General features: G+C 47.5%; 1 protein-coding gene across 1 annotated transcript in view; it reads left to right on the top strand.

Annotated features, from left to right (window-relative positions):
• Positions 1-16,433, top strand: part of CHRNA4 (cholinergic receptor, nicotinic, alpha 4 (neuronal)) — a 21,914-nt gene that overhangs the window by 452 nt on the left and 5,029 nt on the right. The window contains exons 2-5 of the mRNA XM_010135794.1: positions 960-1,111; positions 4,485-4,529; positions 4,621-4,730; positions 13,720-15,100. Coding sequence (XP_010134096.1) covers positions 960-1,111; positions 4,485-4,529; positions 4,621-4,730; positions 13,720-15,100 — 1,688 coding nt within the window. The remainder of the gene's footprint in view (positions 1-959; positions 1,112-4,484; positions 4,530-4,620; positions 4,731-13,719; positions 15,101-16,433) is intronic.

The raw sequence follows: 16,433 nt of genomic DNA on the forward strand, positions 1-16,433 counted from the left end.
TCTTCCCTGGGTGAAGTGTGTTAATGTGTCTTCGGGCTAGAGCTGCGGCTGGGCAGAGCGCGGCCAGCGCTCAGCTAATGCTTCCCTTTGTATAATCCAGGGCAGCTACAGCCTAAGTAGGAGCCATATTCCAGGAGGGATGCGGGGAGAGCCCCTGGCACCCACTCCCCTCTGTGGAGGATGCAGCTGCGTGCAGCCAGCACAGGAGAGCAGCTCCCCAGCAGCCCCCTGCAAGAAGAGTGGCTTTAATTTCAGTAACCCAACAGGCACCTCTAATTGTTCCTGCAGCGTGCGGGCAGGGTCAGGGCTGCCTCCTGCAGCCTCCAACTTTTAAAGTTATTATTGAGGAAAGTGCGCTCTTGTTACCCAATATGTGCTCTGCCCCATCCTCTTCCTTCACCCATTGTTTCTGTGAAAAACCAGCTATGCAGGTTAGTTGGAAGAGCTGAATTTCAGTCTGACTTTTTTTCTTGGCGATGCATTTGGTGGCAGTTTTTATGTCCAAATCTGATCCCAAACCTTTATCTCACAAACAGAGGCTGCTTTTTCCTTTCTGTTTTGCCCTTCTAGCATCCCTCTTCCCTGCTTGCAGACTTCAGTGCTAGACACTTGCTGCAAAGTGCCCATAAAAATTAGACCAGATTCAGGGTCGAGTGGCCCACGTAGTGTTTTTCAGATGATTTTAGTGATGCCCCCACTTGCTGCCGACCAATCCTGCTCTGCAGTGCAAACACTACACTGGGAATTGGCTGAGGTGGGGGAATAGAGTGAGAAACAAATCACTGGCACTGCCTGGGGCAGTGGGGAGGCAAGTCACCAGAGTGGCATCACTCTCCCATGTGTCCCTACTTGTCCATCGCTGGATTTAGCCCTGGGCTTCCCCGTGAGAAGGCTCCAGCTATGCTGGCCCTTGGAGCAGCACACATTTCACGCCACCGTGACCTATGCCTTCCCCGCAGCCTTCGGCCACATGGAAACACGAGCCCACGCGGAGGAGCGTCTCCTGAAGAAACTCTTCTTGGGTTATAACAAGTGGTCCCGCCCTGTCGCCAACATTTCCGATGTGGTCCTCGTCCGCTTTGGCTTGTCCATTGCCCAGCTCATCGATGTTGTAAGTGCAACCTGTTTGTGCAACAAGCAGACAAGATTGATGGGTTTGGGGTCAGGGAGAAGCTCCTGGTGCATGTGGGGTTTCACTGGCTGGTCAGGATGGGAGGGCTTTACTCTCAGCAGGGAAGAGTTATCATGCAGACAGTGTGGAGCGAGGGATGACTCGTGAGCAGCCGGTCATCAAACTGGATCCTTTATTCTTCGTTTACTATAGGCAAAATCCCCTATTCCTTATCAAAACCCCTGGGACTGATCACAGCCGAGCTGAGGAGCAACCGGTATAAATGCCGGAGGCTGAGGAAAACACCACGTAGCTGATTTGGGAAGTGAGCCGTAATTACTGACACCAGTTCACACCAGCTCACAGGAACAGGGGCGTATGCATCTCTGGAAGATAACTTGCCTGGAGAGCTTCCTGCAAATGAAAGTTTTGAGGGTCTTTAGCTAATTTGGCAGATAGGAACAAGAGAAGTGTTTGCTCAAATAGAAGTTAAACGTGTGCGAAGTGCACATGCTGCGTACAAAACAGAGTGGTCTGCAGCCGCACTGATGCACTCTGGAATGGTATTTAACGGATTCCTCTGTCACCGTGTGTTGGGGTCAAGTGCTGCACCCAGAGGAGATCCCTGCAGAGCTGCAGATGTTAAACACACACACAGGCTTCCTGCCTTGTGCAGATCTTGCTGCCACGTGCTGCTTTCTCCTGTCCCTGTTGGCACGCAACACTTGCCAGGGCAGGGTGTTCGTGTGGATGTGCATCTCTTGAGCAAGTATCAGCTTCGCTTTCGGAGGCTCTCTAGCACTTTTTGCTGTATTTGTGTGGCAGAGTCAAAGGATTGCTAATGGAAAGTGTGATGCATCTTAAGGACATTTCTGGTGTGGGACAATCATAACAGATGACCCTCCACACCATTTTAAGCTTTGAGATAAGAGTTTTGAGATGCAGAGGGAACAGAGCTGCGGGTGGTGGGCAAAGAAAGACACTAGTTGCTGGAGAGTTGCATCTCTTCGTTCACAAGCCACCAGCTTCCATCTTTGCAGCACAAAAACGGTCTTCCATTCCCCCCCGCTCTCTTACGTCAGCCTGAGGGAGCCAGAGCTGTTTGCAGTTGCTCATGTTGAAGTTGTACGGTTCTCATCTGAATAATTGATAAGACTAAAGATGAGACATTAGTGACTGTGGAGGCATGAGAGAGACTTTCCATTATGCAGCTGCTGAATTGTGGAAGAGGAGGGATCGATACACCTGCTTTGTAGTGCTTTTCCCAGTTTACTTAGGAAGAATTAATCTTCTTAAAATCATGTCAGTGGTTAGAAGAGCAACTAGAAGGCAGTTCTGTGCTGGGACCAGTGGGTACAGCTGGAGGAGAGCCCTCATCCCCCTTTGCCCCAGTCTGTGTGGCTGGGGACTGATGACAGCCCCTGCCACCACTGCAACATTTCTGCTGATTCTCCTCCTTCCCAACAGTGACACTGTTTTGGTGCAAACCCCGCTGCAATTGTTAGACCCGACATTCAGCTCCCAACGACAAGAAGTCTGAAAGAGAAATCAGAGCTGTATTCAAAGCCCAGCTCCTGCTGACAAAAGCTGGGGACAGGAGAACAAAAATCAATGGGGAGCTTGACATCCTGCGTGTCCTTACCTCACCCTGGCCTGCTGAGGCTTTTCTGAGCCCAGCAGAAATTGGTTAGGGATCAAGCATGAGTCTAGGAGCAGCCACTGAGAAACATATTTGGACTCCTAAGCCCGTGCCTCTGCAGGACCTCATGTGCTGTGCTCACCTTGAGAAAAGAGACCAGACAGTGCCACACCACCAGCAGCTGCAGCATCACCCAGGGTCCTCTGGGCTGGCTCTGTGCAGAAGTCACCGCACAGGCAGAGGAGGCAGCCAGTCCTTAGCCATTGCAAACACCCTACAAAATGACTAGAGTCATGCTTCGCTTGGGTCAGGAGGACGGCAGCGCCCTCAGGGGTCTTGATGGCCAGGAGTTTCCACCAAGGGTCTGCACTCAGCAAGGGAGGAAAATTCCAGTAACAGGTAGCACCTGAGAGACTGGGACCCCAATGCAGGGACTGCAGTGGAGACCCTCAGGTGCTTGAATTGCAAAGTGGTAAGAGAAGCAGATGCTCAAGGATTGGTCGAGGCTGTGGCATGGCAGCCTCCTCCAGTGGCATTCCTCAGCTCCCACTGGCACCCACAGAAGTAGCTGTGTATTTTCCCTATGTTTGTTGCATGTTTGGATATTTTTTTTGTATTCCTCCTTCCTCCATTTGCTTCTGGTCCCTAACCCCAGACAAGGGTATCTCCGATCAGGTTTTACATTTGGTGCCACAACAGCAGTGAGGAAGCTCAGCGAGGCAGAGGCACAGGCTCCCACTGAATCTCCTGGTCTTTAATGTTCAGAATTAATCCTGAACTGCCACAGGAGCAACGGCAACAACAAGCAGTTTGCTTCCAGATGAGCCTTGCCAATGGAGCTGGTTTTGATGCTGACCAAAGAGGGAAAGAAAAGAAACAAACCCACAGATAACTTCTGAGCTCTGGTGTGACGCTTAAATCAGACCAGCACGAGGCTCTGCCCCACGTAATTCATCGTAGTTTTTTACACAGGGTTTGTAACAAACATGCAAGGCAAGTGACAGGCAATTATTAATTCTGCTACAGTGCTGCCAGCATTATATCTGCCTCATGTTATTTTAAAGTATAGGTAGCAGTATATACATATATAGTTCTACCTCTCCATGCTATTTGTACTTAGAGTAGGGAAAAATCCTGCCAGCTGACAGCATGGGTATACACCAGGCTGTCCAAGGGTGATGTGTCAGCAGAGTAGCTTGGGTGTGTTCAGAAAACCAGATCCAGAGCACTCTAAATTCATGTATTTGGCAGAAGGAGAAACACTGCTGAGCTTCCTGTGTCCAGAGCTGTGTTGATGGATGATGTTTTGCAGTAGAGGTACTACATACTACTTGCAGATGATGCTGAGCGTTGTAATCCACACACACGTGTGTGAGTAAGGAGATACAGATCCATCACCCTCCCCTTCCTTCAGTGCTGTGGAGCTCTTTCCTCTGCCTGGCCCCGTCGTGCTAGGCTGAATCCTTCAGCACCAAGGAAAATCCCCACAAATACAAGTGTGTCTGCTCACCGGCTTGTTTATGTGCAGGTTCAGCTGTTCCATGGTATCAGGCAGCTGTGCCCTGTCCCATGTTAAATGACAGAAACATCTGCTTTTTATTTCCAAGATGGAACTTACAATTATTGCAGAGGTGATTCATAATTACAGGAACAAAGTGCAATTAAGAGAAATTAAATGAGTTCCTTGGGTTGCTTCATCTGCTTCTGTAACCAATATCTGATCTTGCATTTCAGGACGAGAAAAATCAAATGATGACCACGAACGTGTGGGTGAAGCAGGTGGGTGCACCAAAATAGGTATTTTTCCATGTTCCTATTCATTTTTTCACTCTGAACTGTCCCAGCTTTGTAACCACCTTGGTTTTGGCAGGAGTGGCATGACTACAAGCTACGCTGGGACCCCCAAGAATATGAAAACGTCACATCCATCCGAATCCCCTCGGAGCTCATCTGGAGGCCGGATATTGTCCTCTATAACAAGTGAGTGGGAGCACTGTGGCCAGAGGGCAAATCCATCCTTGCAAATTTTCTCTGCCTATCGTGTTAAGGTGCTTTTTGCAATTATTCCTCCTTATTTTGATCTCTGTGGTTGAATTCCATGTAGTTTCTCCAATATCTGTCCCAGACGTGCCTTAATTGACACAACTAACATTCCTTACAAGGGCTTTGTTCTCCTCATGATCCTTTCTCTGGACAGCCAGTTTTGTTGGGGATGCTGCGTATTGTTTTCTTTCCACGCGTCAGACACACAATGAAGCCGGATTTGAGCTTCCAGTCCACTTCAATCTCATTCCACCAAGGAGCTCTCCCCTAATTCATCACCATCCACTGGAAAAACCCGTTACTGAATATGGGCTTGAGTGAGGAAAATATGCTGAAACATGTCAGACTTGTGTGTCTACAAATACAGGTTTCAGGTCAGCCCAACACCACTCTAGAATTATCCTCAAATAGGTGTTTGCTCCTGATCCCAAATGCTTGAAAACTCTCTTGCGTGGACGCTTCCTAGGGAGCCAGTGGTTGTTTTTCTTTCTTTCCTTTGGAGCCTGTTGATATTCTTAGAAACACTGTCCAAGTGCCAAGACTGTTTTCTCCTTGGCTTGTCACACCAGAGCTCTCCAGTCTCCCAGGATGTAGGATATCCCAGTCTCCCTCCCCAGCACAGGCTCCAGGGAAAACGCTTGCCACAAGCATCAAACAAAACCATCTCTGTATGTGGCTAACGCGCAGAGAAAACGCTCACAACACAAGCCAGGCTCATTTTTAATAAACAGCTGCCTGGCTCTAGTTTGATATGATTTTCCTCTTGTTTTAAAACCCAAATGGCTGAAGGAGGAATCTGTCCAGGGGATTGTGAGCTTTGGAGACTGTGGAAATCGTTTTCTTACCCATTTGCTTGTCTCTGATCCTCGGTGGTGTGAAGTGATTGCAAAACCTCTTGGAAATCACTGCCTCCTCACATAGCACCTTTCAGAGATTAGACCAGTGGAAGTGAATCATTCACGGGCACTTGGACCTTCCTATTCTACAGGGATGCACTCCGAGCATGAATATTGCACCACAAGTGCCTCACACTGCAGCCAAGAAAAGTGTTCACAGCTTCCACTGGAAAAAAAAAAAAAACAAACATCCTCGTCCTTCTCATTGCTTAATTAATAACAATGGTAAGGATTATTATTTTTGGAGCTCCTGGTGGTTGTTGTGGACCATAGCACTGAAGAAAATAGCGCTACACAGATCTCCATCATCAGTGGGACCTTTGTGCTTCAAAGCACCCATTGGATGGAACAACTGGTACACAAGAGCCTGATGTGTCATCTCTGCATCTGCTCCCTTGGCTCACCATGCTCACCACAGCTGATGAGCGTGGTCCATGCAAGGAGGGCCCTAGTACTACGGAAGGAGACCCTGGTATCCTTGGTTCTCTAGACATTTTGGAACGTCATGCTGAAAGCAGCTCCCAGAGGCTGACAAGCACCTAGACCTCTGTGCTGGGCAGCCTTTGGCTTTGGCCCCTTGCACACCCTGCCCCTCTGCCCTGCTCTCCCTGATCACTGCTGCTGTCAACTGAGCAACCACAGGGACTCCAGGGAGCTGCTGGGCACAGCAGCTGCTGCAGAATGTCCTCCTTGTCCTCTTCGGGAGTGCAAGCCTTTCAGCCTTGCCCACCTTATTGCTTGACTCAGTGGGAGGTGCCAGGAGGTTTGGCAGGGAGCAAGTCTGGCTGTACTGGTGAGCTGCTGCCACGCAGCAGATCAGTGCCCCAGCACCCAAAATCCGAGCTGCTTCTCTCCCTTTATCCATACCTCATAATAATCATGCATTCCTCTGTCATGAGTCTATCATGCATTTTTAATTGGTTACTTTATCCATGAATTAAACATGGACGTAGGCGCCGACCATTAGCCAGTCAGTAATGGTTTTCCATTAATTCTATACCTCTTTACAGCTATATTTGCCCATGCTCTTCCAGACAGTCTTATGTAAACTGTTTCCTGCCCTGGGACATACTCCTCTCTACTACCAAACTTCCTGTCAAACACCTCTGATGGTGCAGTCGGTATCTAGTGGCGCTGCTCTAACAATCAGGCTTTACGTTTTTAGGGGTTGTGGGGAAGGCAGGGCAAATGCAACGTATGCAAGGCAAAACCTGTAGCACCCTGGGACGCCAAGATGAGGCTCTTCTGCATGGCTGCCCACCAAGTGCATAACCAGAAAATGTTTCTCCTTGTGGGCATCTCAGCTAGAAATGTCTCAGAAAGGACAACGTGGTGCTGCAAGGACAGTGACTAGTCATAGGGATGCTAACAAGGGTTCCCCCTATTTTACAGATATATATATATATATTGGTTGGGGGGGGATTCAAAGTAAATGCACATAATTCTGGGTCCTGAAGAGACCTTGGTGGAAGAAAGTGAGCAGCCACGCTGACCTTTTGCACTGTTCAGGCTTGTTCATGTGAGCTATTTACGGCTGATCCTGTGCTCTGGCAGAAAGGGGGGTCTGTTTGGGGTGGTATCCTTTGGCAAAAGGACTGTCTGGGCAAGAGATCATACAAATGCCTCTTCCATTTTCATCTTGGGGTATATATAGAAATGGTGAAATTTAAATTGAGATTTACATCCTTAAGGAAACCCAACCCTTGTCGTGAGGTTATTCTCATATCTAAGCTCATTATTGTCAAAAACTTCCTTTTATCCACTCCAGAGGCCCAAATTAAATCAGGAAACTCAGCTGGTTTGGCCTAGAGAGTACATGCAGTTGTCAACATTCATAAGGAATCTAAAGCCAAATTAATATCCTACAGGGAAATTAATATGCTGTTGAATTTTCGGGCTTGATGAGATAAGTTCCAAGACTCTGTAAATAGTTTCTACTAGATGTCACAAAACATGTATAACTGAGGAATATCAGTTAATAGTGAAGCGACAAAGCCCCTTCGTTGCTGCCAAGGCCAGATGTTCCCTGTCTGAGGCTGTAAAAGCTCTTCAGACACCACCAAATCATTTGTAAATGAATTATCTAATCCTCTGCATTGAGTTACTTTCCCATTCATGAATGGACTTTAGGCACATTTTAGTTTTCCTTTGTATATTTAAAGTAAAAAAAAAAAAGTGGTTTTTTGTCTAATCACGGAATAAGCTCTGGGGGCTGCCTTTTGATCTGGTTTTTTTTATCGCTTCTCCATGACTGTGTCAAGCCATTTGCAGCCCCTGCAACACAGAAACTCCAGAGGAGAAAACCCTGAACCTGCAGCTTTGCAGCCAGGTTCTGCAGCTGCTAAAGGCTGCAAGACCATGTCCCTGAGCCTAACGGGTGGGCAGGGACCTTGAAATGAAGCTTCACTGGCTAGTTTTCGACTGGATATTCATGATAGCATCATAGCTCTTGTCTTCTCCTCTAGCCTGGTGACTGTAAAATCTGGCAAGAAGCTACTGGGAACATTCAGACTTCAAAATTTTCTTTTTCTCAATGTTTTCTGGTATTAGCTGTTCCAAAAAGTAATCTCTGCTGTAGCATCTGCAGTAAAAAAAAAAAATAATTAAAAAATCATCCATGAAGAGAATTCAAATACAAATTTCTCTAATTAGGAGTAGGAAATGTCTTGAGGAATTCGCCCAGTGGTAACATGGACACAGAGGATTACTGGGCTGGGTGGAAGATCACCTAGGAGGTGGCTTTGGAAAATCATGAGAAAGCAAATAGTTCTTTTGAGCTACGTTATAGCAGCTTGTTCTTTTGATCTATGCTATGATGTTTGCAACAGTGAGACTTATGAAGTAATGCTGGTTTCCTGATTCATCCCAAAGCTCTTTGGAGGAGAAATACCAAAAGGTGCCCTAGTCTAACCTTTAAAATATTGGAAACATCCGTGACATTTTTCCTCGTGCGTGTATGTGTATACTGGCACAGATCTTGTCTTTTTTGCTCCAGGTTGTACTTATGATAGGCTGATAATCGCTACTTCACACTTGAGCTTTCCTGATTCCACTGGGAGTTCAAATGACAATGTTTCTGGAGAGGAATTGTATCTCTAGAGGCCTTTGAGGTTTGCTCCCAAGTTCTATCCAGTAACGCAGGAACCGGTAGAAAGAAATCTCCAAGAGGGATCTCTCCCTGGGCTGTCGCTGCGTTAGCATCCAAGGACTTCTCCTACCGTTATGCTGAGGGCAGAGCTAGAGTTCTGCTTCTAAAGTGCTGACCAGGATGCTTAGCAAAGGGAAGAATTGAAGCAAAATGCTCAAATTCAGCACTGTTAGAGCCTTCTGAGAAACTTGTGCTCATTTCCTCAGTGCAGCACAGCCATTGCTGAGGCAGACGGCTGTACTGCTGAGGAGCAATCAAAAAATCGGTCACCACTGATTTCCAAACATCTGAAGCAAGCAAAAGCTGGGACGTGACCTAAAGGAGTACACGTCAGTGCACAGATACCTCCCTCTGTGCACCCAAGATGTCTCGTACACAAGATGCCAAGGCTTTGGGAAAACTTAAAATCCAACTGGTCAAGGTCCTGACCCTCTTGTAGCCGCCCCTGCTTTGAGCAGGGAGTTTGAACTAGATCATCTCCAGAGGTCCCTGCCAGCCTGGAATTTGTCACTACCATTTTGGTAATACAAAGCAATTGTTAAACAAAATACTCTCTGATTTGCCTTTGGAGAGGATTTTAATCTAACATTACAGAAGCATCTCTTCAACGTCTACCCAAAGGGTGCAGGGTACATTCTTCAAAGGGGTCTTGAAACTCCAATTTGTCTTGGTTGCTGCTGTTGAGTGAAAAATCCTTTAAATGAGGCCATTCTAACTATGTCCATATATGCATATAGCTAATTTTCAGGCTTTTAAAGCTCTGTTTGGATTTAAAATGTATCATCAGAAATTAAAATAAATGTGTGCCTCATTTACATGCATTCTGAAAACATTTAATCTTGTGAGATGATGTATCTCCCAACTGCAGGGAAAATAGAAACTGTAGGAAAAAAAGAAAAAAGGTTCTCTGTCAGCAGAGCGTTTTAATGAAATATGGTTGATGGCTGCCAGTAAAACAATGCCACTCCTGAACCCTTAGAAACTTCAGAGGCTTTAGAAGAGCAGCCTTTATTCTCAAAATGAGGAATCAAAGGCTGCAGACCGCAGCAGCGCTGTTTATGTTGGCAAAAAAAATAAGCGACTATCTGCTCTCTTCACTGGTGCACTGTCGGATTTGACATGAAAATGTAAGAGCTCCAGTACTTTATTACTGACAGATTTTGAGCGTGATCAGGAGAGCCTGACTATCTCCATTCTCAAGTGCTTCCTGTGGTGTTTACCTTGCACTCGCTCCTCCTTCCAAGTGACAACAGTCACAACACAGTGCTCTAGGCTGAACAGGGTGAAAATGTGCTACCCTCTACAGGAAGGATTGCAGATTTCCTCCACTCCTCTGTATCAGATCTCCCACCTTCCTGTCTAAGGAAATATTTGCATGACGCTGTTAGGACAGCTTGGCCAGGAACAGGTTTCCCCAGTCTCCTAACCGACTTCATTTGCAGTTGGTTATCTCACCTTCATCCCTTGGAGGAGCCTGGGGAAAGGTGTTGGAAGGCCATCAACAGCCAGGTGACCTTGTCTGCTCCCTCCCTCACGTCAAGAGGAGCTGGATGAAAGCCTCTCCCAGGATGAAAGCATCTCTCTAGGTTCACTCCGCATCAGCAGGGCACCAGCAAACGTAGCTTCCAATCCAGTAAGCATATGATTGAAGGTCTGGTGTGGTGGTAAGCTTGGGGAAGGAGGCAAAAAATAAATGTATGCACGAAGGGTTAAGACAACTGTGAACACTGTCTTTGTAGCTGGCTTGGAGACAGTCTACATACAACAGCCTGGCCAATTTACCCTGCTCAGACATGAGATGTTCGAACAGTAATTGGTGTGAATACACCCAGGAAAGTCAAGAATTACTTCACAGCCCTGTCAGGTTGGTGAAGGAGAGGCAGAAGGATCTCAAGGTGTTTGATGGCTCCTCAGAGTCGTTGGCTGACTCTAAAAGGCAAGAGGCTATCCTGCCGCTTGTTTGACTCCTGCCATGGCACTGCAGGCAAAGCTTGGAAGGCAGAACCAGTGTTATTTGCAATAATGTGTGGGCCAAAGGGGACACAGGATGAGGCTGCTTTTGGGTAGGCAAACAACTAAATAATATCTTTCTCATCAAAGAAATGGGAGCATATACAATAGCTTCCCCCTTTTAGGCTGTTGGAAGAGAGGTGGAGTGTGTCACTGAAGCTGGGAGATGGTCAAGGAGAAGGGAAATAATTGACGCACGAGACCTGCAGCATCACTCTGGATTCATCTCTGCTTGTAGAAGAGAGGCCTGTGGCTCGTCACGCAGAGAAATGCCAGACAAGGCATTTGTGGGAATGAAACAAAATTATGTCAATTAATATTACTCCTGGATGAATTTTTAGCAAGCTCCATGCCCTTTTCCAACAGTTTTCAAAGGGAAAAAGGACACCCCTGTGCTATTTCTCCAGCCACTTACACAACGCTCCACCTAAGGAGGGAAACACTAGTGGATGCTCATTATCCTTTTCCTCTAACACGAGTCCAATTGTAAACATATTGTTTCATTAATGAATGATTTAATCATGTCTCAGAGGTCTCATTAAATGCAGAGCTGGATTCCAAATTCCTACGGAGATTTCAAAAGAAAACCACTGGGAACAGCAAACACTGGACCTCACTTGCTGTGCAGGTGTCATGTCTCAATCTGGATTTACACTGCAGGAAAAACCCAGGAAAAAACAAAAAAGATTATTTTCATCCAAAGCAAGTGGTTCTGGAGTGTAAATTAGATTTAAGAAAGAAGAGGTGAGAAAGGAGTTGGGTGGATGGTACGATGGCATAGCTTGGTTTTATTTGCATGGGAGTAAACCACAAGGGTGGTTTTGCCTGGGTCCCTCTGGGTTTGTATGTGTTTTTAGCTTTTCTGTCTAAAAAAAAAAAAATAATTTAAAGCTTTAGAAAAAGTCAATTCAGAGGCCAAAAAAGCACTGGGTCCTTCTGTGTTCTTTTGGTTTTCCAAAATCTGCCACAAAGAGCAAGGGCTTCCCATTGTAGAAAGAAGAGTTTAGTGAAAACCATTTCCCATTACTGGGAAAGCGGCTGGTGGCTGGGTTGGCCCCAGCTGGGAGCAGGGAGCTTTCTATCTGTATCAGCGTGAATAATGCAGCTCAAGTTTTTAGCAGAAGCTCTCCCTCCCCTGCTCAGCTTCCCCTTTGTCAGCAGTGTTGCTGTTTGCGACTCGGTGTCCCACGACGAGCTTCTTCCTCCGTATCCCCGAGCTCTGCAGTGGCTTGAGCTGGGTGTGTAAGATGGTCCCCAATTCCCTTCCTTCTTTCTAGCTTTCCTGTAGCTAGACTTGAGGGCGTTGCTCTACGAAGATTCCACCTGCTTCTTTCGGTTGGGATTTCAACCTTTCAGACATTTGCTCATGATGAAAAAATTGCAGCTCTGTTGGAACCTCACCCACATTTTTAGGCTCCTTGAACCAGGATGTTTGAGTGTCCAAGGATACCAAAATCCTCTGTCTGAAAGTAGAAATCAAGGGAGAGGAAGGTTTGAAGTTTCATCTGGTCACTGCACAAAAGGGCTGCAGATGTAGAGTTTTGGCTCATTTTCGGGTGAAGGTGTAGCCTGGTGGTTCAAACACCCAGTCTCCATCGTGATGGCTATTCAGACGAGGAGGTATGTTGCTTGTGCAGCTCTAAACGCTTCAATTTTGCCTCTTGGTGTCGCTAACGCAGGCTGCAGATCCTGCAGACCCTGCCTGGAGGGAGGACGTTGCTGTGGAGAAGGTACTTGTGAACTTGTTCCAGATGCGGCGTTCCAGAGTCACAGTCCACGTGTCCTCCCTGACAGCAGGGCAGGAACAGGGCTTGTGCTGGCATAGCCATGCAGAGCATTAATTACGTGCTGCACTAATTGAATCTCTTAATGAGCTAATTTCTTTCTGTGGCCTCCACACACCAGGACAAGCAACAGGTTCCATGTTTAATGTGTCGAAGCAGAGCTGCGGCTGGTGATGCCGAGGCAGGAGGAGGACAGGGAGGTCTCCAGCGCTGGGGATCCCAAACCCAGAGTTTCTCAGGCTCCCTCCTGTCTCCAGCTCTATTAAGCTCGAGCATGGCATTTCTTGGTGATCTTTCTTCTCCCAGATCCCCAGAGCACTTGCCTCTCCAGTTGTTTTTTAATCTCCTTCACTTGTCTCCCAGTCCCCATGATGAGCTGGAAGCGACTGGTGTCCAAGGCACACACATGGTGCTGCAGGAAATCACTGCATTGATCAGCTGAGAGAAGCAGATCCAGACCAAAAAAATGCTGTTTATGCAATAGCTTTTTTTACCTGACTGGAAAAATGCTTTCTGATATGACCTCCTGGGTTGTTACCTGTTTATCTTCTACCAGCACACAGAGCCCAGCTGAGAGCCCCTGTAAGAAGACACCGTAAAAGGCAGCTCTCTTCCTGGCTGGGAAAGCGAGAGGTTAACTGTCATTATTCCCTGTTCCTGCTGTTTTTCATGTAAAAGACCAAACGATTCCCCAACACGCTTCATTTACAGCAGCTGCCACAATTAATTCAGCCACACGACCTGATGGTGGTTCCTCCCACCTCTAAAGCAGACTCAACCCTTTCCAGGGCATTTATGGGACACCTTTGAGGAAAACTTGTGTATGTCGACCTCAAGGACCTGACTTGTCAGCAAGGTGAGGGCTGACATTTGCATGCAAATCCAGTGCTTGCATGAGCCAATAGAGTTCAAAGCTCACTAGATAGAGTGGATGGAGCCAGGGTTTGCTCCTGATGTGCCTTTTGCATCTCTCAGGTGCCCGAGGGTGTTTTTGGAAGCCCGGCACTAAATATCCTGTTTCTTTAACAGAGATGAGATGTTCCAGAGAAGCCTTAGCCTTTCTTTATCTCCTCTCTCTCTCTCCCCAGTGCTGATGGTGACTTTGCAGTCACCCACCTGACCAAGGCCCACCTCTTCTATGATGGGAGAATTAAATGGACCCCACCAGCTATCTATAAAAGTTCCTGCAGTATCGATGTTACCTTCTTCCCCTTTGACCAGCAAAACTGCAAAATGAAGTTTGGCTCCTGGACCTATGACAAAGCCAAGATAGACTTGGTGAGCATGCACAGTCATGTGGACCAGCTGGACTACTGGGAGAGTGGGGAATGGGTCATTATCAATGCCGTGGGCAATTACAACAGCAAGAAATATGAATGCTGCACAGAGATCTACCCTGATATAACGTACTCCTTCATTATCCGGAGGCTGCCGCTGTTCTACACAATCAATCTGATCATCCCCTGCCTGCTGATCTCCTGCCTGACTGTCCTGGTCTTCTACCTGCCCTCTGAGTGTGGAGAAAAGATAACCTTGTGCATCTCCGTGCTGCTGTCCCTCACTGTGTTCCTGCTGCTCATCACAGAGATCATCCCATCTACCTCCTTAGTCATACCCCTGATTGGAGAGTATCTGCTCTTCACCATGATATTTGTTACCTTATCTATCATCATCACTGTTTTCGTGCTTAATGTGCACCATCGTTCTCCGCGTACCCACACGATGCCTGACTGGGTGAGGCGGATCTTCCTTGACATAGTCCCACGCCTCCTCTTCATGAAACGTCCCTCTGCAGTGAAAGACAATTGCAAGAAGCTCATTGAATCCATGCACAAAGTACCAAATACACCAAGGCTTTGGTCTGAGATCGACGTGGAACCCAACTTCACTACCTCATCTTCCCCCAGCCCCCAGAGTAATGAGCCATCACCCACGTCTTCTTTCTGTGCCCACCTAGAGGAGCCAGCCAAGTCTCAGCCTATCTGCAAGTCCCCTTCTGGGCAGTACTCTGTGCTGCACCCAGAGCCTGTACAGGTGACCTGCTCCTCTCCACAACCCTCATGCCACCACCTGAGTGACGCCCAGACCACCTCTGTCTTGAAAGGCAGATCACTAAGCGTTCAGCAGATGTGCAGCCCCAGTAAGGCAGAGGAAGGGAGTATCCGCTGTAGGTCCCGGAGCATCCAGTATTGCTACCTGCAAGAGGAATCTTCCCAGACCAATGGTCAATCGACAGGTTCTCCAGCATCCCAGCGGTGCCACCTAAATGAAAAGCAGCCCCAGCACAAGCCCCCTCAGTGCAAGTGCAAATGCAAAAAGAGCGAGGTGGGTCGCACACCAGCTCATGGAAGCAAGACTCACAGCGCCAAAGAGCAACATCTTTTGTTGATGTCCCCAGCCCTGAAGCTGGCAGTGGAAGGAGTTCACTACATCGCAGACCACCTGCGAGCAGAAGATGCGGATTTCTCAGTAAGTATGCTAACCCAGCCCGCTCTCCTTGGGTAAGTAAAAAATTCACTGCTGAGGAAGCCCCACCAATCCTGGGGGCTCTAAGGTTGCTGATACAGGCTCAGCCATTCCTGATGTTGTGGCTTTTGAACACATTGGTCACTGTGGACACAGCTGGTGTCCTTTGGGTCTTGGCAGGCATGTGGACCAAGGGCGTAGCACACCCAGATTGTGCTCAGGGATGCTCTAGAACAGTAGGATTCTCTGGAAGAAAACAGGAGTAAAGTTGTTGTTAGGTAGGAAGGAAGCAGATGAGATTGTTAGAGAGACCCAAAAAAGCACTCATCTGGTGGAACGCAGCAGACATTCTTTATACAGACAGACGGGGAGCTCCACGCTCCGGTTTTTAGTAAGCGCTGACACTGGCTACAGGGCCTAGGAAAGGAAATTCCCAGGATAGGTTGTGGCTGCGAGAAGCGTATAGTAGCGTGGGGACGTTGGAGGGTCTGTTTAGCTCTGTGTGATGTGATTCCTTATTAATGGACTCCTGCTGGAGCAGCTGGCTCTGCACAGGAAGGTGGGTGGACACACAAATTCACACTTACTCTGAAGGGATAAATGTGGCTACAAATAGAGGAGGGAAGTAAAGGCTGAAATCCTTTCTGTTAATGGGGACGGTGATGCACATACAAATGCCGCAGCCTTTCACAGCTCTCGTAGCTCTTCCCCTGTAATACGGGCACGGTGTGCTGGCTGATTATGGCCGTGATGAAGGAAGCCACAGGAGAACCTGAAGTCAGCGTTCCTACTAAAGAAAGGTCTTGTCTGGCTTTTCCTAGAGGGATCCATCAGCAAAAGGTCCTTTTTCAGTGTGCTTACACTTTTCTCAAGAATTTTTCTCAAGATTTAGAGTCAGAGCAAGTCATAGTGCTTTTACGCAAGACTTCCTGGGCATGAAGAGTGTCTTTATATTTGCATTTTTCACAGCACTGAGCACTTATTGGCAGCAACAAAAGATTGAGTGCTACTGTCCATTTAGGTACTCCTTGGTACCGGAGTTGGAGAGGCCTCTGTTCTTCAATGTATTATTTCACTTCACGACACCCCTTTGAGGAAGTAACTGTGTATTCCTCATGTTAAGGAGTGACAGCCAAAATACAGAGATGAGGTGACCTGTTCAAGGTCACAGAGCCAATCTGTGGCAGACATGAGTCCCCGTCTTCACTGGGTAACAGCGCGGCACTCTGCCAGGCTAACGCACTTCGCAAGCACTGCATCAGGACCGCAGGAACCAAACGCTGCTCTCTCCTCCCAGCAGTAATTGTAAATAAACCCGTGGAGGTCAGTTGATTTT

The sequence above is a fragment of the Buceros rhinoceros genome, unplaced genomic scaffold (assembly GCF_000710305.1).
Source record: "Buceros rhinoceros silvestris isolate BGI_N320 unplaced genomic scaffold, ASM71030v1 scaffold300, whole genome shotgun sequence".
Taxonomy (NCBI): Eukaryota; Metazoa; Chordata; class Aves; order Bucerotiformes; family Bucerotidae; genus Buceros; species Buceros rhinoceros.